Consider the following 23,169-nt stretch of genomic DNA (forward strand, 5'->3'; position numbering starts at 1 on the left):
TGACGTCAGAGGGGGGAGGGGGGGTCGCCGCCGCGCCCGCCGCGCCCGCCGCCACCGCCGCCGAGTAAAAAATAAATATTTCTCTCGTATTATCTCTTCCATTGCGGCTCTCTCTCTTATGGAGAATATTATTTTTCTAATTATTTTATGATGGGGAAGAAAGAAATGAAAGAAATACATGTTTTTTTGCATATTATATATGTTGATATTTTTTAAACAAATTGAATACATTTGTAAGTGTGAAATTTTTTTATTCACATATGTTTTTCTTATATACTAAAAACTAAAGCTAACAGCTCGCAATCGACGAGTTGACGTCTATCGAATGTATCGCAATCCCGTATCGCGTTCGGCACTTCCTCGGGATCTGTTACAACAGACGCGATGTTGGAGAATCGCGTATACTTGGTATCGATCGTATCGACGAATCTGACGAGTCGATCGAACGTCACATCGATACATTCGTCCAGAGCAAACATTCGACGTAACGTCGATTCGATCATTGTTACGCGTACGTTCAAAGATTCAAGACGTACGAGTGTAACGTCGTTCATCAGACAAATTCTGACGGTTAACGGTCCGACGTTTATAAAATTGTCTTTGTAATCATTTCGCAGCAATTTATAGATATTCCATCGCTGCTCGTAGAGTCCCTTCCACGTTTCGAGAGACAGTATCAATTCCTGTCCCCGATGATCTCCCAGAGCGATCTCCACGTAGCTCGGTGGACCAACGTTGATTCCAATTTCCAGAAATTTGTAACCCGTGGCCGTCAGAGCGTAACGTCTGCTCAGTAAGCGCACCGCGCGACGCTCCACCGAAATACTGTGGAAATTAAATATATAATATTGCACAATATTGAAAAAGAGAAAAAAAAATAAAAAAAAAAATGCAGGTGAAACTTACGCGTTACATTCCTTCTTTTGTTTTTCGCCATTGTACGATGCACTGTTTCCTTTGGCGGAATACATTGCCTGTTGTTCGAACGATGGAGGAGCGGAGTACCTTTTTTGTCGTGCAGATCGTTCGATGGAGGAGGACTGATCGCATAAATTTTTTTGACATGGCAAACCGTTAATCCCCCCCACCTTTCCCCTCCCCCTTTTTTTCTAAGAATTTCATTGTTGCAATCAAACATGTAGCGACATGTTCGCAAAGGAGCGCGATTCGTTCAAATTTTTTTCTAGGAAGAGCCCGTGAAAAGATAGCTCTTCGTAGAAATCGACGTACGTGTCGCGGCGTGTTAAGAGAAGCGTCGATACTCCGGTTACTATAAACAAATCGGGGAGACCTATAATGATGCTCCGACAAGGGACAAAGAAATTGTCGATGATATATAATGGGTCATGCGGTGTGCAGGATCACAGTAGATGGAAGTCTAATGTGTGTGAAAAAATAGTTGACGGTGAAAATGGATAATGTGTTAAATATAGAAAATGTGTTTAATATGGATGAGGAAGACTTTGTGAATATAGTGGACGAAGTGTTTGAAAATGAAGAAGAAATAGAGATTGACAATATTGACAATATTGACATTGATATTGAAGACGAAGAGCACGCATTGTCTGACGATAGCAATTACGTAAGTGATCAAAGTGATGACCTTACGGATTATGCAGAAAAAATTGTTACCCGTTCGGAACTCCTTGCGTTGAATAATAATAACAAGTATTGTTCAATACAATTTTATTATTCAACGGGTGGTGCATTAACTCTGTGTGCCGAATGCATGGTTCGTCTGGCGGACACTGACATTGGAGTATTGTATGCCGTTAGGAAGCACGAGATAGATACTCTCAATGCGCTAAACAGCCGATTTTGCTCCAATTGCCAACAGTCCGTCTGTATGATAATGCCATGCAACATGTGCCCAATTTGCACAAATTGAAAAAAAGACAACATTGTGAACGAGGCATATGCAAGTGGAAGAGTGTGATGTGATATAAAAACAATATGGAAAGATCATTGGAAGAATTAACAAGTTCTCCGTTATGGGATTCAATCTCTCATCTATCAGTGAACGTGGCGGTGTATTTTATAAAGAGACACTATACCTCAACTCCCCATTTCCCGATTTCTCGTCCAAGAGTTAAGGGACGCTACAATTCAACTCTCTGCTTCTCCGCTCCTTCTGAGAGAGCGGAAATAATTCTGGAAGCGTGCACATATTATCATTATAGAGGACACGCATACAATATATTACTACCTCTCTCGCGGCAAAAAGTAGCAGAGATAATTCCAAGAAGCGATAATCATATATGGTTGTTCTATTCCCATCAATCTCCGGACATGGCGGAAATACAACGCTTTGTATACTGGCTTCGAGTTAAAGCAGCTATAGAAAAAAGAAAAAAAAAAGTAAAAAAATGTAAAATTGTTTTTTGATGAGACAGTACAACAATTTAAAAGAATCACGATTTTGCAATATGGAACACCTAGAGCGAGTGGAACGCGAGCTGCTGGAACAGTGCAGCCAAGTCGCTACCTTGGTGGAGTGTTTCGCGTGGTTGCAACGATGTGAGGAGTGCATCGAACAACTCGAAGAACTTAGTCGTGTTAAGCGTCCTCGACTCACCGTTGCAAATAGACAATCTGCGGTGGCGAGGATCGCGCGACTCGCGGGTGCAAAGGTACAACTAGAAAGACGTTTCGTGCACGTTGGTGGTGAGTACGCGAGCACCAGTAGAGACAATGGATCTCTCGTTTGGCGCGAGATTGATACGGCATTTGAAAACCGTATATTGACTGGTGCGGTAATCAATGTGGACTATATCGAGCCGCGACGATTTTTAGAAGACGCTGGTGGTGTAGTGCTCGAGCGAGTGCGAGACATTGTACAAAGACACGATAGTGTGAAAGTGAACACTGCATTTAACGGCGAGTTTGTGACGGGCGATAAACGCGCGAACAAAAGTATAAACACTAAAAATAGTGAACTCTTTCGAGTGTCAAATGTGGACGAGTGGTACGAGCAGCACGTCATCGAACCCACGTTGGCGTCGCTCGAAGAATTCCAAGAACGCGACAGTGGATGGGCGTTGTCGCGAATTCTAAATTTGACTATAAACGTGAACAAATATAATCCAATGCATGCGGGATGTTACATCGAGTTACCGCGGGAAATTATGTTAAAGCGAGCGGTAAGTAACGTGCAGTCAACGGATAATGCGTGTTTCGCATGGTCAGTGGTCGCGGCTCTGCATCCGGTCGAAAGGCATACAAATCGGGAATCATCGTATCCACATTATACGACGGTGTTAAATCTCCAAGACATTACGTTTCCGATGACGTTGAATCAAATTAAAAAGTTCGAACATCTCAACGACATCTCAATCAACGTCTACGGTATCAAGGAAAAGGAGATTCTCCCGATACGGCTGACATCAAGGAAGATGGAGAAGCACGCAAATTTATTGTACGTGCAGGATCCGCGCGACGACAACGCGGGGCACTTTGCGTACATCAAAGATCTGTCCCGTCTTGTGAGCTCGCAAATAAACAAGAAGAAATGCAAGAAATACTTTTGCGACCGGTATGTATTTTAACAAATTTTATTATTTCTCTTATAAAATTGTTTATTAAATACTAAAAATCATATTTTCCGTTTGCAGATGTCTACATTACTTCAGTTCGTCTGAAAGATTGCAGTCACATACAACGGACTACGAAAAAATGAACGATTGCGCCATCCGACTGCCGAGCGAGGACGACAAGTGGCTCGAATTTAAGAACCACACGAATAAGGAACGACTTCCATTCATCGTTTACGCGGACTTGGAGTGCGTACTACGGCGAACGGAACCGGCAGAGAGGGAAGACGCATCGTACACCTACCAGCAGCACGAGGTATTTAGCATCGGATACTACGTGCGATGCTCGTACGACGACGCGTTGTCGGTATATCGATTTCGTCGCGACGAAGATTGCGTTGCGTGGTTCGTTCGGCAACTCGAAGATTTGGCGCATCAAATAAAAATTCTGTTATCCGCGAATGTTCCCATGGAAACGTTGTCGAGAGAGCAGTGGGAGGCATATCGTAGCGCGACGCGTTGTCACATTTGCGAGAAATCATTTGCGTCGGACGACACGCGGGTACGCGATCATTGCCATCTTACCGGTCGTTATCGTGGTCCCGCGCACTCAAATTGTAATCTAAATTATAAAGATTCGTATTGCATTCCCATAGTATTTCACAACTTATCCGGTTATGACGCGCACTTTATCATCACGGAAATAGCTACGGCGTTCGAAGGCAGGATCGACGTGCTGCCGATAACAAAAGAAAAATATATTTCGTTTACAAAACACGTTAAAGATACCACCGAGAGATCAGATTCGCGAACGTGCGTACGCTTGCGGTTCATAGATTCGTACAAATTTTTAAATACCAGCCTTGATAAATTGGCATCTTTTCTAACGAAAGAAAAATTAAAAATTTTACGTTCCGAATGTTCCACGGTCTCAAACGAAAATTTTGATTTGTTGACGCGCAAAGGTGTCTTTCCGTACGAATACGTGGATCGCGCGGACAAGCTGCAGGACACGCACCTACCACCGCGCGAATCGTTCTATAGCTCGTTGACCGGTGACACGGTGTCGGAGAACGACTACGCGCACGCCGCGAACGTCTGGCAGCGGTTCTCCATCCGAACGCTCGGTGAATACAGCGATCTATATCTCAAGACCGATGTCTTGTTGGCCGACGTTTTCGAAAATTTCCGCGAAAGTTGCGTCGCGAGTTATGGACTCGATCCCGCGCATTACTACACATTGCCAAGTTTCACGTGGGACGCCATGTTGAAACATACGCGCGTAAAATTTGAGTTGCTCACCGACATCGATATGGTTATGTTTATCGAACGCGGTATACGCGGCGGTCTCAGTCAATGTTCCGGCAGATACGCGCAGGCCAATAACAAGTACATGCGTTCGTACAACCCGTCGAAACCGTCATCATACCTTATGTACTTTGACGTAAATAATCTGTACGGATGGGCGATGTGTCAACCGCTGCCTTATGCCGAATTTCGATGGATGGAAGACGTTGAGAACTTTGACGCGAGCGCGATCGCTCCGGATTCGTCTACGGGGTATATTCTCGAGGTCGATCTCGAGTATCCGCATCATTTACACGATCGACACACTGACCTACCTTTCTGTCCGGCGCGCGATAAACCACCCGGCACGCGGCAGGATAAACTTCTCGCGACGTTATACGATAAGAAGCGGTACGTCATCCATTATCGCAACCTGCAGCAATGTACGCGCCATGGTCTTCGTATCGCAAAGATACATCGCGTACTACAATTTGCTCAATCCGCCTGGCTCCGCGATTACATCGAACTCAATACACACTTTAGAACGTACGCGAAAAACGATTTTGAGAAAAATTTGTACAAATTAATGAACAACGCGGTATTCGGTAAAACAATGGAAAATGTGCGCAATCACGTCGACGTTAAACTTTTGACCAAATGGGACGGACGGTATGGCGCGGAGGCAATGATCGCGAAACCACATTTCCACAGCCGCAGCGTCTTTGCGGAAAACTTAATCGCCGTCGAAATGCGTAAACTCGAGGTAAAATTCAACAAGCCGATTTACGTGGGTATGTGTATACTCGACATATCGAAAATCTGCTTGTACGAATTTCACCACGAATACATGTCACCGCTGTATCGCGAGAAATGTAAGATCATGTACACCGACACGGACAGTCTCGTATACCACATCGAGTGCGATGATGTGTACGAGGCGATGAAACGCGATATCGCTAGATTCGATACGAGCGATTATCCGACGGACAACGCGTACGGGATGCCTCTCGCGAATAAAAAAGTACCCGGTCTAATGAAGGATGAGAATAACGGTGCGATAATGACGGAATTCGTCGGACTCAGAGCGAAGATGTACGCGGTGAGGGTGGGCGGCAGAAAAGACATTAAAAAGGCGAAAGGTGTAAAGAATAACGTCGTAACGCGAACAATAACGTTCGACGATTATACGCGGTGCTTGAACGAAGAGATCGAAATGACTCGTCGCCAGTCGTGTATAAGATCCAAGCTACACCAAATATACACGGTGTCCGAGTCGAAAATCGCTCTGAGTCCGTACGATGACAAACGATACATCGTACCGGATTCGACGGAGACGTTACCGTGGGGACATTGGCGGATTCCATTGTAATATATATACATGTTTATACAATGTACATATATTTTTATATTTTTTATATAGTTTATATGTATGCATATATGCACGTATGTATGTATGTATGTACATACCTATGTATCATATCTATGTATGTATGTATGAACGTATGTATTCTTGTAATTTTATACGATACTGTTTTATACGATACTGTTTTATATGTAGTATAGATATATGTATTTTTTGTAGTTTTTATATGTAGTTTTTATAATAAAATTTAGTTGTTCAAATTTATTTTATATATACTTTATAATAGCAACCGAGATCCTGCTTGCTGAGGAATTAGCTTTAATTCTCTCTTCGATTTATTTAATGTATACTTGGCTTAATACATATAGTTTTACATATGTTCTCGTAAGTTACATACATGTATAGTTTAAAAAAAAATGTAATGGAAGAAAAAAAATAATAAAAACTCTTTGTATACATGTATACAGTGTATATTTATTTTTTTTAATACATTATAAAAATGAATTAAATCACACTGCTTTTGTTTATCCATGAGTTATGCGATCTATCGAATCCCAGCCACTTGACGTAAACCTTGTCTCCCTTCCTGCGTAGTACTTTCTCCACGAGATACACGTCCGGATGAGTCGCGCGATGTAATTCGTGCTCGTAGAACGCGCCCGCGACCGATTTTCCGCGATAATCCTCGAGCAGATAAGTTACGGGATTAGTACGTTGCACTTTAACGATCTTAAACACCTCGGTGGTCCAATTTGGCGTGTAACCTTTTTCGAAAAGTGTCTTGTACTTGCTCACGCGTACCGATTCGCCTACTTTGAATTTTGCTGGACCTGCGATCTTTATCGCGCTGTATACCGTATCCAAGAGTCTTTTGGCGATCGCGGGAGTTACGTCAACGGGTCGTATGCCGATAGTGCGATGCTTGCGCGCGTTGTAATCTGACACGAGACGCGGTAGCGCGTCGACCCACTTGTAAGTGCCGTTGAGCGTAAACATCTTCCACATGTCGTTCTTAAGCGTGCGATTGAATCGCTTGACGATCGATGCCTTCAACACCGTATACGTGGAATAATGATTAACGTTGTGTTTTTTCAAGAGTTTTTGCACATCGGCATTGTAAAATTCCTTTCCCATATCCGTTTGCAAGTTTCTCGGGCATCTTCCGCTCTCTCGAATTATCTCGGCGATAGCATTAGCCGTCTCGCTTCCGACCTTGCTCTTGAGCGGTACGGCCCAGGCGTACTTGCTCAACGCATCGATGACGGTGAGTATGTAGTGATGACTTCTGTTGAAACTCGAGTACGGACGCATCTCGACGATGTCAGCCTGCCACAGATCGTCGTATCCCCGCATTATGACACGTCTTCGTGGAAAATTTCTCCTCGCCGGAGCGTGCAATTCCTCAACGAGTCGTCGCCTCTCGGAGCTAATATTTTTTTCACGTCCATCGGATCGCATGTTTCAACGATGTTTAATAGTAAAGATAAGATATACAATTTAAAATTGTTTTTTTCCTCACTGACGTTAATCGACTGGCTCGTTTCATCGATACGCGATTAATTTATAATAATGCCGGCTTCGCGAAGTTCCTCGATGATCGACAGCATCTCGTTGTCGTGAGCGTTGTTACCAGCTCGGTGCGAAGCGTCGAGCAATCGGAGTCGATCCACCAGTTCGTTGGGATCGTCCCAATGCACGTAATCGATCTTGTTGTCGTTTAACTTCATGGCGGCTGGTATATTGCCTGCACCCTTTTTACGCCCGCTACTTCCATACGTAGATACGAGCGGAGCGATGATGTTAATATACTTCGATCCCCTATTGCCCTTGATGGGATTATGGGCGCTGTGACCACGTCTGTGAGCATTTGTTGTTAACAATATACTTTTATACGTTTGTTTGTCATCCTCGGTAAAAACCGCGTCATCGGGAAGTCTCTTGAAGATCAATTCGTACAATCCTGGTGTACCATTGTATCTCACATTGTCTATGATTATGGAGTCATTTTTGTCAACGTCAAATTTCTTGTCACCAAGCATCGCACCACTGTCTTTATCGAAATAAACACCGTATACGCGATCAAATGTATCGTTTTTTCCATTATCATCGAGAAGAGGGCTTACGTACTTTTGCCCTAATGGTCCCAGCTGATTATGCAACGCTTCTCGACCTTGTTGCGTTTGCAGACTCTGTTTGATGGTTGTTTCGAATGACGGTTCACTGGCGTCTTTTGTTTCGAAAACATCTTCCTTTTGCAGGAACAGCGGTGGTTCTTTCGGTGGGTCTTTCGATGGTTGTATCGGTGTAATCGTATCGAACACGAGTGAATCTGACGCGGCTTTCAATTCTTTCGTTGTACGTCGTTTTTTAGACTGCGGCGTTAATTTCAACCATCCAACATCCGTCCAATATGAATCCTTATCAGTAGTAGTAGTAGTAATATTGTTATCGTTGTCGTCATCGCTGTCTTCACGTTTTTGTTTTTTCTTAATACCGAGATCCTTTGCTTCTCTTTCAATCGATTGAGATTCCTCGGTTTTTTCAACAATCTGTTTTAGAGGTTCGACGATGGGCTTGAAGCGTTTCTCCAACGCTGTATCTTCAGCTATTTTATCAATTTTTAAAGCGCGATATTTTTTGCGAATCGAATCGCTCGTTTTCGCAATCTGTTTCGCTATTTTCTCGCGATCTTTGGTGTTATCCATGTTGCCTGCTCCACGTATCGACATCGATTAACCACGTTACGGTACCGCGAACGTATTAAATTCCTTTCTGTATCGCCCATTGATAAGCGGACTGTCCTTATCTATCACTAGAAATCCATACTCGCGCTGCCAACAATCGCGCCAACATAACGCACAGAATTCATCGTATGACATGTCGGTATTCACGTGATCGTTGTAAACATGTTTCAAGTTGGTACCATCCTGTTTGAACAGAATCAGCAGGTTCGCATTGTCGCGTATCAAATGTTTAGGTATCCTCGCGTACGTCTGACAGAGATAGAAGCAATCGACGTTCGAGTGGCGGCCCATTGAAAAGTATTCTCTCACAGCATCTTGCTTATCGCACGCAACGTCGTCGAAGACGAAGATCGAATTGGGACGTGCCTCGCTCGGTGGAATGACGTCACTGTTGTTGGAGAACGTAAAGTAGCCGATTTCTTCTATCGATGTTAGTAAATTTTCCAAGTATCGATATTTCGGTTGTTGCAGCGATTTCGAGTATACGTACACGTTCTCGAAACGTACACCGTGCGGACTCTCGAGCAAGCTTATGAGAACGTTGGTTTTACCACAATTCGACGGCCCGCAAATGATGGCGCGTATAGTACTCGGTAACATTTCACCGTGCTTGCGCTCCGTCGCGATGTCTCCCATCATTCGCGCTCTCTCGTCACAGTTCGCGACGCGTATCGTCAGCGGCTGCCGTACAAATTTCATGTTCGCACTGCGTTATCTAGGCTTCGATCGAACGCCTATTTATAGGCGCGCGAAACCACGAATCGCTCAGTAGCAAAAATGTATCTCGCGCTGTCGCATCCCTCCGATATTCGGGATTTGAGCGCTGAGCAGTTGCAATATATACCGAAGGTCGTACTGTTACGCGTGTGCGATAATTATATCGATCACGTGTGGGACAAGCTTCCGGAGTATATAAAGGCGGATTTGGAGGTTCAAACCTATCGTCGCTGCGTCGAGCATTATAATCAATCGTGGGATCGAGATCATATAGACGGTCCTGCACCGAAGATAAAGGATTGTGGCCTATGCCAGCAACAGCGTCAAACGAATTGGAGGTCTGCTCAATCGAGCGATAAACGCGCTTCCTTTCGAACTACATATCCCCGGCTATCAGTTTTGCGGTCCGGGTACTCGGCTGAAAAAGCGATTAGCCAGAGGTGAAACGGGCATAAATCCACTGGACGCGGCATGCCGTGAACACGACATTGCGTATTCTCAGAGCAACGATCTCACCGACAGACACGCGGCGGACAAGGTACTCGCCGATAAAGCCTTAGGACGCGTCATCGCGAGAGATTCGGCTCTGAGCGAGAAAGCTGCAGCTGCAGCCGTTTGGACAGCGATGAAAGCCAAGACCAAGATCGGCATGGGTATGAAGGCGAAGAAAAAATCCGGCAAAAAAAAGAAACGAATACTTCCAACGGCGAAACGAGGTGGGGTGTTACCGATTTTGCCAATTTTGGGCGCTCTCGGGTCCTTAATCGGCGGAGCGGCCAGCGTGGCGAAAGCGATAAACGACAGGAAAGTCGCGCAACGTCAACTCGAGGAACTGCAACGTCGCGCGATGGAAACGCACGGACAGGGACTGTATCTCGCTCCGTACAAGTACGGACGAGGACTGTATCTCGCCCCGTACAAAGGCGGACGAGGCGTAACAGCGAAAAAAGAAAAAAAAACGCCAAAGAGACGATAAAAATACCTACGGGTGTAACCACCAATGTACAATTGGACCAGCTGGCGAAGCGTATGCGCGTACCGTACTTTAGAGGCGTTTTCATGCGTGACGCATTACCGATTAGCGGCGCGCGTCGAAATGAAAATGGTATCGTAAATCTGGACGACACGACGGGCCCCGGTACTCATTGGGTAGCGTACGCAAAGAGAAACAATCGCGTGTACTTTGACAGTTTCGGTAATCTTCGACCGCCCAAGGAACTGATACGATATTTCGGAGACGATGCTACGATAGAGTACAATCGAACGTCCTATCAGACGTACGATCAGAGCGTCTGCGGACAGCTGTGCTTGTGGTTTCTTCTTCTCCAAAACGGCCGACGCGCGTGAATTTATAAAGTCCGACAAAATGTCGCGACGTCTCAGTATTCGTCGAACGCTTTTTCCATCATGTCGCTGACGCTTACGCTGAGCGGGAAGAGCAGCGTTCTCGCGACAAATTACTCTCCAGCCATAGATTTGAGCGACGATGACTACGAGCTTGGTCTAACAATTTTGGAGACTTATCACACGATACTGAATGTAAACGCTTCGAACAATACATTTTATTTTGGCAAAGACGATGCAGAAATTACGATTCCCGAGGGGTCGTATGAACTGCATGCCATAAATGAATTTTTGAAACGTGAGATTTTACGGAAACGTCCGCGACGCGACGCGCCCGAGGGTAACGCTGGTGACACCGCGCGCGGCGATGACGAGATTGGAGAATACCCGATAGTGCTCCGCGCAAATTACAACACGATGAGGTGTGAGATTAAATGCGCCTACAGAATAAACTTTAACAAGCCTCGTAACATTGGTTCGCTGCTGGGTTTCTCGAGGCGTATACTGCAACCGCGAAGGTGGCACGAATCGGACGTGTCGATCAACATAATGAACGTAAACATTATCCGTGTAGAGTGCAACGTGACCGCGGGCGCATACAGCAAAAGTGTGCACACGATACACGAATTTTCACCGAGCGTGCCGCCAGGATATAAGATATCGGAAAGGCCGATGCAGATCATTTACCTGCCAGTCATCGTACGGAGCATTACGGAGCTAACGATACGCATTGTTGACCAGAACGGACGATTGCTCGATTTCAGAGGAGAAGAGATCACCGTCAGATTGCACGTACGACGGCGACAGCGATAACGCGAGCGTGACATTTGAGATGCTCGTGTTGAACGAAGCGAAGCATACGCAGAGAGATAACGCATCTTGTTTTACAAAGAAAACATCGATCGACAATATTCGCTCATCCGGCTGCGTCAAGAAGAGGAAGAAACTTAACGCGTCGAACGTTAAATTTTTACAAGCTTTAGGATTCGCGGTGCGCAACTTGTGAAATGACTGATATGCTAAACATCGAAGACGAGCCAATCTTCGACGATCGCATCGTCAAGATTGAGACTCATGCGTACAACCCGTTCGCCAATACGACGTTCGGGTACAGCGATGAGATAAGAATACCTATACAACAACAGGATCTGTACACATTGCCGTACGAAAGCTTTCTATATATCGAGGGAAAACTAACGAAGAACAGAGTTGTCGAGGGATCTGATGTGGTGCTGGGAAATAATTTTGTCGCGTTCCTGTTCGATGAGATTCGATACGAGCTTGATGGTGTGGAGATTGATCGTAACAGAAACGTGGGCGTAACCAGCACGCTCAAACATTACGTAACGACATCATCCGACAGAAGCGTGATTCTGAGGAATGCCGGTTGGGATGCGCATACCAGCGCGGATGGATATTTTAACTTTTGCGTACCTCTCTACGCACTGTTGGGATTTTGCGAGGATTACAGACGCGTGATAATCAACGCTCGTCACGAATTGATCTTGATACGATCTCGTAACGACAACAATTGCCTGATGGGAAATTCGGCGTTGGATCCCGTGATCGACTTATTCAAGATACAATGGCGAATGCCGCACGTGTTATTGAGCGAGATAAAAAAACTATCGATGCTGCGCACTTTGGAGAGCGGACGATACTTGAGCATGGCTTTTCGCTCGTGGGATCTGTACGAGTTTCCGCTGTTACAGCGTACAACCAAGCATTCGTGGGCCATCAAGACCGCTACTCAGCTCGAGAAACCGCGATACGTCATCTTTGCTCTGCAAACAGGTCGCAAAAATGTCATGGCTGAGGACACGAGCCGATTCGACGACTGCAACTTAACCAACGTGAAACTCTATCTGAACTCGGAATGTTATCCGTACGACGATATGCATCTTGATTTCGACAAAAACAGATGGTCCGTGTTGTATGAAACGTACGCGCGTTTCTGCAAGGGTTACTACGGATACGAGTATCTCGAGCCGAGTCTCATCGTCACGTCTTTTCTACATAACGGTCCATTCGTAATCATCGATTGTTCTCGACAAAACGAATCGGTCAAGAGCGCAACCGTGGACGTGAGATTGGAATTTGAGACTAAGGAGAACGTACCGATGAATACCACCGCGTACTGTCTCATTATACACGATCGCGTGGTTCACTACAATCCGTTGACCAATGTTGTACGCAAGATCACCTAAGAGCATCGCTGGCACATGAGAGAGAGACAATAAAATCTACGATACATCGAAATCGACCGCAGTCTCGAAAAAGTGCTCGTCATGGTCGTGCCAACGTTCGTAGACCTGCAAGGTTTTCTCGTTGGAGGACAGTTTGTTGTAAAGGAGTTTGCCGCTCTCAGAAAACGGACCGTTCTCTCTCACTATATTTTCGCAAGCCCTATACCATGGCATTTCCTCGCAAGTGCCGACAAGTCTCGCGCACGTTGGGTGATACGTCATCACCATAGACTACGATGGGACGACGGAACGATTCCATACAGCAAAGCTAAGAGTTTGATTACAAAGGCTGTGCATGGAACGGAAGAAGAAGACGCCGACGACGACGACGACGACGACGATGACAGCGATGCTGTCGTATATGTCAAGGGACACGAAAAACGACAATGGCTGTGGAATTTGCTTCTGGACGATGAGCGCGTGTACATCGAGACTCTGGATGCTGATTACGAAAACGTAGATTCTCTAAACATTCTGGACGCTGATAATACTATGCGATGCGGATATCACTATACTAATTGCGCATTACAAAATGTATTCAAATTATTTAATTGGTGGTCAGATAACCATGAATAAAATAAATATGATATACGAATTACGTTTTTTATTTCTTTTCCATGCGTTGATAATTCTAACGATCGACGTACCGCTTCTTATCATATAACGCCGAGAAGTTTATTTTGTCGGGATGACTCGCGCGCGTCGAGCAGGAATGTAGGTCAGGGTGTTGGGCATGGACATGAAAAAAAAATTGAATCACGATTTAAAAAAGTGAAAAATTTTTTTAATATTTATTTAATGCAAAAGAATAATTCATACACTTTTATTTATTGTTTATACTATAATATTTATTGTATATATTATATACTATAATATTTATTGTATATATTGTATTGTATTGTATATATATTTGTGGATCTTTATTATTTATGTAACTATTCAATTATGTAATTATTCAAAAATAATAAATGAGAATATCTTATAGACACTGTTCACCACACTTCTTCATCCTCTTCATATGGACGTAACCCAAAGAGTCTCTGCAGATCAAATACGTCCTCGCGAGTAATTTCTTCCCATAGAAAATGTAAATATTCCTTGTGTTGGCGACGCTGATATCGTATCCATCGCCGATGATTGATATTCATAAAGCCATTAATCTTGATATCATATATGCATAAGTACTGCAAAAAATAATAAAAAATCTCAATTTCACACAATTCATTACATATCAAATAAAGGAAAAAAAAAGACAAAAGAGAGAAAAAGAAAAAAAGGAGAAAAAGTTACGTACTCCATTCGGGTGGCGTATTTGAATTTTTATTAAATTCCGTACTTGCACAGTTTCCACGACTGAAATACCATCGAGATATAATGTCTGTCAAATTACAAAAATATTGAGTTTAATATTTTTTACAATATTGAGTTTAATAATATTTTTAAACATTAGAAAGATACATGTGAATAAATATACTTACTGCTTCAGTTGGATAAGTAATTTTTAACACATCTCTAATATACGCCAAATAATCGAATTCCTGTGATGTCTTTTTGTCATTTGCCATTTCTTCTCGTTAGACACTACGCGATACTTTTGCGTTTTTGTATGCACGCTTTTCTCTCTCTCTCACATTAGATTTCCATCTACTGTGATCCTGCACACCGCATGGACCCATTATATATCATCGACAATTTCTTTGTCCCTTGTCGGAGCATCATCATAGGTCTCCCCGATTTGTTTATAGCAGTCGGAGTATCGACGCTTCTCTTGACTCGCCGCGACACGTACGTCGATTTCTACGAAAAAAAGCCATTATAGGTCTCCCCGATTTGTTTATAGTAACCGGAATATCGACGCTTCTCTTAACACGCCGCGACACGTACGTCGATTTCTACGAAGAACTATCTTTTCACGGGCTCTTCCTAGAAAAAAATTTGAACGAATCGCGCTCCTTTGCGAACATGTCGCTACATGTTTGATTGCAACAATGAAATTCTTAGAAAAAAAGGGGGAGGGGAAAGGTGGGGGGGATTAACGGTTTGCCATGTCAAAAAAATTTATGCGATCAGTCCTCCTCCATCGAACGATCTGCACGACAAAAAAGGTACTCCGCTCCTCCATCGTTCGAACAACAGGCAATGTATTCCGCCAAAGGAAACAGTGCATCGTACAATGGCGAAAAACAAAAGAAGGAATGTAACGCGTAAGTTTCACCTGCATTTTTTTTTTTATTTTTTTTTCTCTTTTTCAATATTGTGCAATATTATATATTTAATTTCCACAGTATTTCGGTGGAGCGTCGCGCGGTGCGCTTACTGAGCAGACGTTACGCTCTGACGGCCACGGGTTACAAATTTCTGGAAATTGGAATCAACGTTGGTCCACCGAGCTACGTGGAGATCGCTCTGGGAGATCATCGGGGACAGGAATTGATACTGTCTCTCGAAACGTGGAAGGGACTCTACGAGCAGCGATGGAATATCTATAAATTGCTGCGAAATGATTACAAAGACAATTTTATAAACGTCGGACCGTTAACCGTCAGAATTTGTCTGATGAACGACGTTACACTCGTACGTCTTGAATCTTTGAACGTACGCGTAACAATGATCGAATCGACGTTACGTCGAATGTTTGCTCTGGACGAATGTATCGATGTGACGTTCGATCGACTCGTCAGATTCGTCGATACGATCGATACCAAGTATACGCGATTCTCCAACATCGCGTCTGTTGTAACAGATCCCGAGGAAGTGCCGAACGCGATACGGGATTGCGATACATTCGATAGACGTCAACTCGTCGATTGCGAGCTGTTAGCTTTAGTTTTTAGTATATAAGAAAAACATATGTGAATAAAAAAATTTCACACTTACAAATGTATTCAATTTGTTTAAAAAATATCAACATATATAATATGCAAAAAAACATGTATTTCTTTCATTTCTTTCTTCCCCATCATAAAATAATTAGAAAAATAATATTCTCCATAAGAGAGAGAGCCGCAATGGAAGAGATAATACGAGAGAAATATTTATTTTTTACTCGGCGGCGGTGGCGGCGGGCGCGGCGGGCGCGGCGGCGACCCCCCCCTCCCCCCTCTGACGTCATGTCCACGCGTCCAATTCGTTATTTATCTTTTGGTAATTATTTATCACGGTGCTCTGAAGGCATCAATCATCGACGCTGTTTACATTCAATGGGTCGCCCAACACGCGCCGTCCCCCCCTCCCCCCGCCCCGGAGCTCCTCGGTTGCGCGCCGTTCCCCCCGCACACCCGCACCCCCCTCAACGCTTCTGGGTTAGAACCCGCCTTATATTCCTACTGGTTATAATGACGCGAATTCTTATAATACATTATATTTAATGTATACGAAGGTTTGCGTCCGAAGAAGGCGAGTAATGCGCGATTGTCGTACCTCGGTTTTTCACCTCGATCAAAACTAAAATTATAAATTATTATAGCGATATTTTCCGCGGCGAGAAACCGTTGAAAACGCTTGATTTCATTATATCCGCAACCTTCCTCGGAGATCATGATATGCGTGCTCCTCGTTAACTCAACCGCCAACTCGCGCTGTAACGAAGAACTCACGTATCTTACGGATTCCCACCTCTCGTGCAACTCTCACGTGCGCAGAGTACCACGTTCGCAGTAAATCCTCACCGTTACGAGGGAGCGAGGAAGGCACAGATTGTCGGAATTTTTTATTTGTAAAATCGAGCGTTTCGCGACGCTTTCTCGCGTTAATTTATTTGACCCCCTCGCTCCAAAGGTAAACCACTTATGTTAAAAACGCGTATGATGAAATCCATTGCGATATCGAAACCCTCAGTGCTTTGCGCTATCGAACTCACGAGTTTCCATATGTCGTCAAGTCTCGCGACGAAACGAAAGGCTTGCCGAGCCATGCGTTAAATTTGTCGAATTGAAGGATAACCCCACGTAACCGCCCCGCCCGCTCAAACATATTGCATATGCGTGGATTTCGCGAAACGTGTTTTTCTAAATAACTCACGATATCGCTAGCATCTTCCGCGAGAGGACATATCGCGAATGTCGCCTCCCTATCTACTACTTCAAATTTTTGAAATTTCCAAGAGTTTCCGCCCGTAATTCAATATATGTGAAATTTTCACCGACCTTGTCGTTGTCATCGACCACATCGATTAACCGGTGCTGTTACTGCTGCTGCTGCTGCTGCCGCTGCTGCTGATATTGTTGCTGTTGCTGGTGCTGCTGCTGTTGCTGATGCTGCTGCTGATGATGCTGTTGATGAAGATCCGCCGAATGGTTCTGAGCTGGTGTAAATAATGATCTTCGGGATGTTCTTCTTCTTCTTCACATGAAATGCCTCCTCCTATTTGTACTGAAAATGGGAAACAAAAAATATTAATAATAAATATTTTAATTATACTCGATCTTTTATGTTAGCGAATAGATTCAGCATACCGAAGATTACCAGAGATATCGAAGGTATCTCTTACCTTGAGCAGCTTTCCTCTTCACTTTTACAGAGCTTTTACAGAGCGTGTTAATCTAGCAAGAAATATTTAATTATAAATTTATCGGAAAGAATAAATTATTTTAAAATTTAAAATAATATTAAATTTTCCTTCGTAATTTTCCAGAGAATAGTCCGTCCGTGTTTCGCACTGATGGAAAACCTCTCTTTTTCTAAAATCTCATCGCACATTTGCTCAAAGGTTCTTTTCCTGTTTTCATTTTCTTCAGCTTCGTCATCGGCTTCTTCTTCGTCATCGTCATCTTCTTCTTCTCCTTCTCCATCTTGTTTTTTTTTTCATTAACTTTTTCTTCTCCTTCTTCATCTACATCTTCTTGTTCTTCTTGGTTTTCCCCCTTATTTTCTTCTTCCTCATATTCGGATTCATCCAAGTCGTTTGCTTGTACTAAAAAAGAAACATCGTTGTTATTATTATTATTATCTTTTTTCAAGAATTAGCTAATACGAGTTTTATAACTTTTATTATTTTAAATAATTACTCACGCGGTGTGTAAATTTCGGTGTCGGCTTCGCTCACGTCTACTCATCATCGATATTTTCTTCCGCATCTGAAACAAAATTAAGCTTTTATTAATTAAGCTTTTATTAATTCGATAGTCAATGAGCTAATTTTGAAAGCAATACTTGCTATTTTTTTACCTGAAACTAGATCAACTATTGGGATACCCTCCTCCTCAGGTTGCGCGTCTATCCGCATTCGCACTCGTCCTAAAAATTCGATATTTAAATTTAAAAATCTGAAAATTTAGAAATCTAGATTTTTAATTATATCAATTTTTTTATTATTTTACTTACGTTCGTAGTAAAACGTTTCTACTCACGTATTATTTTATTTCTTTCACCTCGTCTTCGGCGGGGCGTCTCAATTCCCGTGATTGATACGGATGTACAACCGCGATGTTATCTCTCGCTTAAAAAAATATTTAAATTAGAATTTTTTATACTTACATATTCTAATTTCAATTACCTTAAAAATAAATATTTACCTTCTCCGGTGCACGTTGTAAAAAAAGCGATATGTCCGTCAACATCATCCTCCCCCACACCAGCCATCGCACCAATTATATATTTTTTTACAATATTTAAAAGTCTTGAAATGCTCTAATCTGAACATAATGCTCAATAGAGTTTTCGAGCACTCTGGTATGAATTTTGCAAACGTGATATAATTTATTTCTTCTTCATTTGTTAATAATGAAATATAAGCACTCGCGTTTATCGTCGGGTTGATATTCGCGCGCACGATAAAAAATTTTCTTAATTTTTCACAGAGTGCCATTTTTTTCACTTTTTCACTATTTTAAAATATTAAGATAGCGAACGAATCAGTAATGTAAAAACCGGCCAAGTCACCCCCGAGAAAGTATAATCTCGAAAATAGACCTTTTTTATAACGCGCGGTATTTATACTAGAAAATTTTACCCGCACACTCCGAAAAGAGGGTGACACGTAAAAAAATACAGCGCCATTGGACAAGTCAAAATTTTCCTTAATACAGGTTACACTTCTTCTATTCTCTCATAGCTAAAACATAGTTAAAAGAAAACGAATTCCTCATTCAAGAAACATCTCTAATTCCCTCCTTTTTTATTTTGTAATTTCTAGGTTTATTAATTTAAAAAATATTTTGCGAAAAAGTTTTAAAGTCTAGAAAATGTAAAGATTTTATATTTAAAAGATTTTATAATTTTATAATTTAAAATTTTAAAATTTTGAAATCTTTTAAATTTTTTAATTTAAAAAATTTTTTAATTTTATAATTTTTCATTTGCCCATCTGCGCGCGCAGTTCTTTTTCTCAGTAGATAAGCCAACGAGCTCAACGAATTCGTTAGCCCTCAGTTCATTCGAATGCCTTCTTTCGAGGTTTCAAGTTCGTAAATCCGAAGTAATCTTTTACTTCTCATTTTAACGCTTGTGATTATTAGTTACATTTGAGAAAAAAACAGGAACAATGATGAACCGAAAAGCTGTTCCCGATACCGAGAAACGCGATACTCCGAAGACGAGCAATGTCCTCGATTCCGAGAAGCGCAAATACATCTACGATATTCCGAAGGGAAATTGTAACGAGGAACGAAATGATAAGTGCCATATGATGCTCTCGACAACATATAGACTCAACATCTCTCACATGAAAAGAATACACGTTGGATTACAAACGACAAACGAAAGAGTTTTCGAGTGCCATTGGTTAAATTAACCGGTAATTATGCAGAGGGAATTTATTTCGACTGATTCCTGGCAACAATTCCTAAACAACATGGGGCTTATCGATGAGTATTTAAACGTTAACAATAAATCGAGACTGGATCCTATCATTGTCAAAAATATTGCGATCAACTTTACATCCTCTTATGGCTCGCGATCCATATTATTGACATATAAAGAAAATGAAGAGACAGTTATGGAAAATATCGAAATTCAACATCAAGGAATGACTGCGGATTCGCTGACGAAGAAGCGTAAAACCTTTGTCGCAATTGTAATGCAGAAGAGTACTTTTCACGGATTGGAAAATATTGTGAAATGCGTCGACGTGCATTTAAAACATTTACAAAGCGTGACCGATAATGTTAACATAATGCGCACAATATCTTATAAAAGAATCTTCCGAAAAGTTATATAGATAGTGATATTGTAAAACTCAATTTAAAAGGAAATTATCACGAAATCGCGCGCAATGTACGTACGCAAATAAACGATTTAACATTTCTGGATATGTATTTCGATATAATATTTGTGGAATTAATTTCTCTGAGATTTAATGAAATTCTTCGTATTATTTTCTCAAATCGTAATTTGTAACTTTTATTTATGAATTGATATAATATATTCAGACGTTCGTCATCCTTCTTATCGTTGGCGCCATTTTGTCAGACCCACAAGCGGTCCCGGAACAAATTTTTAGTTTCGTTAGCTATTAAGTCTGAAAAAACCTTTCGTCTTAAGAAAAAACGTGATTTGTATCTCATATATACAGAGAATCAGTTTCCTTCCTTCGATCTAAGTTGTGTATCATACCATAAAATTCGCATTCCATTCTCGTCAGTATATTTTCCTTCAGACGCCTATCTTCGCAGTCGCCATTTTATCAGACCCTAATCAGCCCCGGAAATTTTTAATAATTTTATTAAGCTATTAAGCCTCGAGAATTCTCTTGAGAAAAACCTGATTTACTCCCATATACAAAGAATCAATTTCCTTTCTTTACCCCATCCTGTCTACCGTACCATAAAAATCGTATTCTATTCTCAACTATCCCCCTTCAACACTCCGTCATCCTTCTTGTCGCCATTTTATCGCACCCTCAACCAGGCCCCAGAACAAATTCTCCTCAGGTGTCCGCCATCTTTGCACACGCCGTTTTGTCAGATCCCGAACGGCCCTTGACACTTTCACCCCCTCCCCTTACCTTTTCGTCTAGCATTTCGACAACTAATCACACCCCGGACAGCTTTGGGAGCATCCAATCACGCGCTTGGGCAACTATGAGAGAATCCAATCAGAACGCCCCACTAATTACTTAATTATCTCCGGCCACGCCCCTCAGCCAATCAGAACTCTCCATTTCCACGGAGGCCTAATCTTGACAGCTGAAGTCCCTGGCGCCAATGGGAAAGTGGTGGGAGTTTGTTTTGACGCCCCATAGCAGCCCACATGCTACTAATATAACGGAGATATTCCGAATGACTAGATCTATTTTTTCAACTTGAATTTTTTATCAATAAAGAATAATGATTCTATAATTTATAATTTATAGATATTCAATGTTTATTAATTTTAAGCATCTATTTAGTTAAAAATATTTCTTTTATTATTTTATGATTTAAAGAATGTTTTGAATTTTATTTTACATTTTATTATACATTTTACATTTTATTTTACATTTTATTTATTTCGTTAAAAAATATTTTTCTGTTATTTTTTAGTTCAGAGATGAATGAAAGTAGAATGTATGTTCTGAATTTATGTTTAAAAAATTTATTTTTTTTAATATATTAATATATTTAATATATTTGAACATTACATGTTTCAAAATATGTTTCAAAAATATTGTTCAAAAAATGTATTCAAAAATGTTTCTTTAATATTACTTTTTAAAAATATTTTTTTAAAATGTTTTTTAGTTTATTTACTACTTTAGTTTATATTTTATTGTAAAAATAAAGATTTATAATAAAGAATGATTTATAATTTTTAATTAAAATTTGTTTAGTATTTTTATCCTATATTTACACAATTTACAGTCAATACTGTCGCGAGCGCTGAGAACGCAATCACGCCCACCGCTGACAAAGCGGATTGCGACAAGCGATACCTTATCCGACGAATTATTATTTTATCAAGCGATAGCGATTACCAACGCTACCGTGCTAATCGCGCATTTATTGTGTAACCGCACCACGTGAAGCAACTGCTAACCGGGTTGCGCGGCCCTTACGCGGAAAGCCGCCGCGCGATCCAGAAATATACCGCGAACGCTGACGAACATTTTGATGACACGGCAAGGACCGGCCGCCTGGAACAGGATAAAAACGGGAGACCGATACTAGGAGAGGACTGGTCGAGATCCGCCGTGCCGTCACGTCTGTCGCGATCCGAATTAAAAAGGACAACCTGTATCAATTTTTAATAAAGTTTATTTAGTATCGAACAAAGTGGTGAGCGCCTCTTTCCCGCCGACTCCTTGATCGATCCTCGAAACGACCCGCACAACAATATGTATTTTATTTCCTATTAAATATACGAACGATTTACAAAAATATAAAAACTAAATAAAATGTTTTATTATGTATATATATATATATATATATATATATATATATTTATGAAGAACAAATTTAGTAATATCTGACTTTTTTAAAATATTTTTTTCATTGTATATATATCTATATATACATCTTCGCAATGATTATTATTAGTTCTTTTTTGCTTGTTCTTTATAAAATTGACTATATAATGTATAAATATAATAAATATTGATATTAATATATAAAATATAGATATTAATATATATATATATATATATATATATATTCGTTATTCTAGTATAAAAGAACAGGTCTAGTATAAAAGAACTGGTTACAGGACGATTTCCATAAAAAAAGAACAGTATCGTTGACATCATTTTGAGAATAAAAAATGGTTTAGTGTACACTTCTTGCCCTAGTTCAAGAAGTTCAAGAATAAAAAACAAACCTAAAATTGAGTTAGTGCAAGTGAGGACACAAATAGACAATAAAGAACGTTATAATGTAGAACAGTACAAAGACAACATGATGAATCGCGTAGTTCTTATGGAATTATTAGATTCTTTTGATGACAATGAACCTGTAATTGCACATCTACCTTCATTAGAATCAATTTTAGTTGAAGATAATGATGGTAAGAAATTTAAATCATATATA

General features: G+C 41.4%; 4 protein-coding genes and 1 long non-coding RNA gene across 5 annotated transcripts; 2 read left to right on the forward strand and 3 right to left on the reverse strand.

Annotated features, from left to right (window-relative positions):
• On the reverse strand, positions 1-1,293 carry LOC148934891 (uncharacterized). Its single transcript, XM_089083085.1, has 2 exons — positions 907-1,293; positions 1-825 (listed from the first exon to the last, which is right to left on the reverse strand). The coding sequence occupies exons 1-2, from the start codon at positions 969-971 to the stop codon at positions 270-272; spliced, it is 621 nt and encodes a 206-aa protein (XP_088939211.1). The 5' UTR covers positions 972-1,293; the 3' UTR covers positions 1-269.
• Positions 1,294-1,676: 383 nt separating this feature from the next.
• Positions 1,677-3,665, forward strand: LOC148934892 (uncharacterized). Its single transcript, XM_089083084.1, has one exon. It carries the CDS (start codon positions 2,385-2,387, stop codon positions 3,543-3,545), a length of 1,161 nt encoding a protein of 386 aa, XP_088939210.1. The 5' UTR covers positions 1,677-2,384; the 3' UTR covers positions 3,546-3,665.
• Positions 3,666-13,993: 10,328 nt separating this feature from the next.
• Positions 13,994-15,046, reverse strand: LOC148934893 (uncharacterized). The gene is made up of 3 exons (XM_089083086.1): positions 14,710-15,046; positions 14,526-14,609; positions 13,994-14,415 (listed from the first exon to the last, which is right to left on the reverse strand). The coding sequence occupies exons 1-3, from the start codon at positions 14,794-14,796 to the stop codon at positions 14,224-14,226; spliced, it is 363 nt and encodes a 120-aa protein (XP_088939212.1). The 5' UTR covers positions 14,797-15,046; the 3' UTR covers positions 13,994-14,223.
• A 102-nt stretch (positions 15,047-15,148) lies between these two features.
• LOC148934894 (uncharacterized) lies at positions 15,149-16,344 on the forward strand. Its single transcript, XM_089083257.1, has 2 exons — positions 15,149-15,435; positions 15,517-16,344. Exons 1-2 carry the CDS (start codon positions 15,371-15,373, stop codon positions 16,070-16,072), a joined length of 621 nt encoding a protein of 206 aa, XP_088939383.1. The 5' UTR covers positions 15,149-15,370; the 3' UTR covers positions 16,073-16,344.
• Positions 16,345-16,576: 232 nt separating this feature from the next.
• LOC148934895 (uncharacterized) lies at positions 16,577-19,414 on the reverse strand. Its single transcript, XR_016140876.1, has 4 exons — positions 18,398-19,414; positions 18,242-18,306; positions 17,721-18,143; positions 16,577-17,602 (listed from the first exon to the last, which is right to left on the reverse strand). It is a non-coding gene; the product is annotated as an uncharacterized LOC148934895 (long non-coding RNA).
• Positions 19,415-23,169: the final 3,755 nt, after the last annotated feature.

This window comes from Pogonomyrmex barbatus, unplaced genomic scaffold (assembly GCF_055798465.1).
Source record: "Pogonomyrmex barbatus isolate J1 unplaced genomic scaffold, ASM5579846v1 scaffold7, whole genome shotgun sequence".
Taxonomy (NCBI): Eukaryota; Metazoa; Arthropoda; class Insecta; order Hymenoptera; family Formicidae; genus Pogonomyrmex; species Pogonomyrmex barbatus.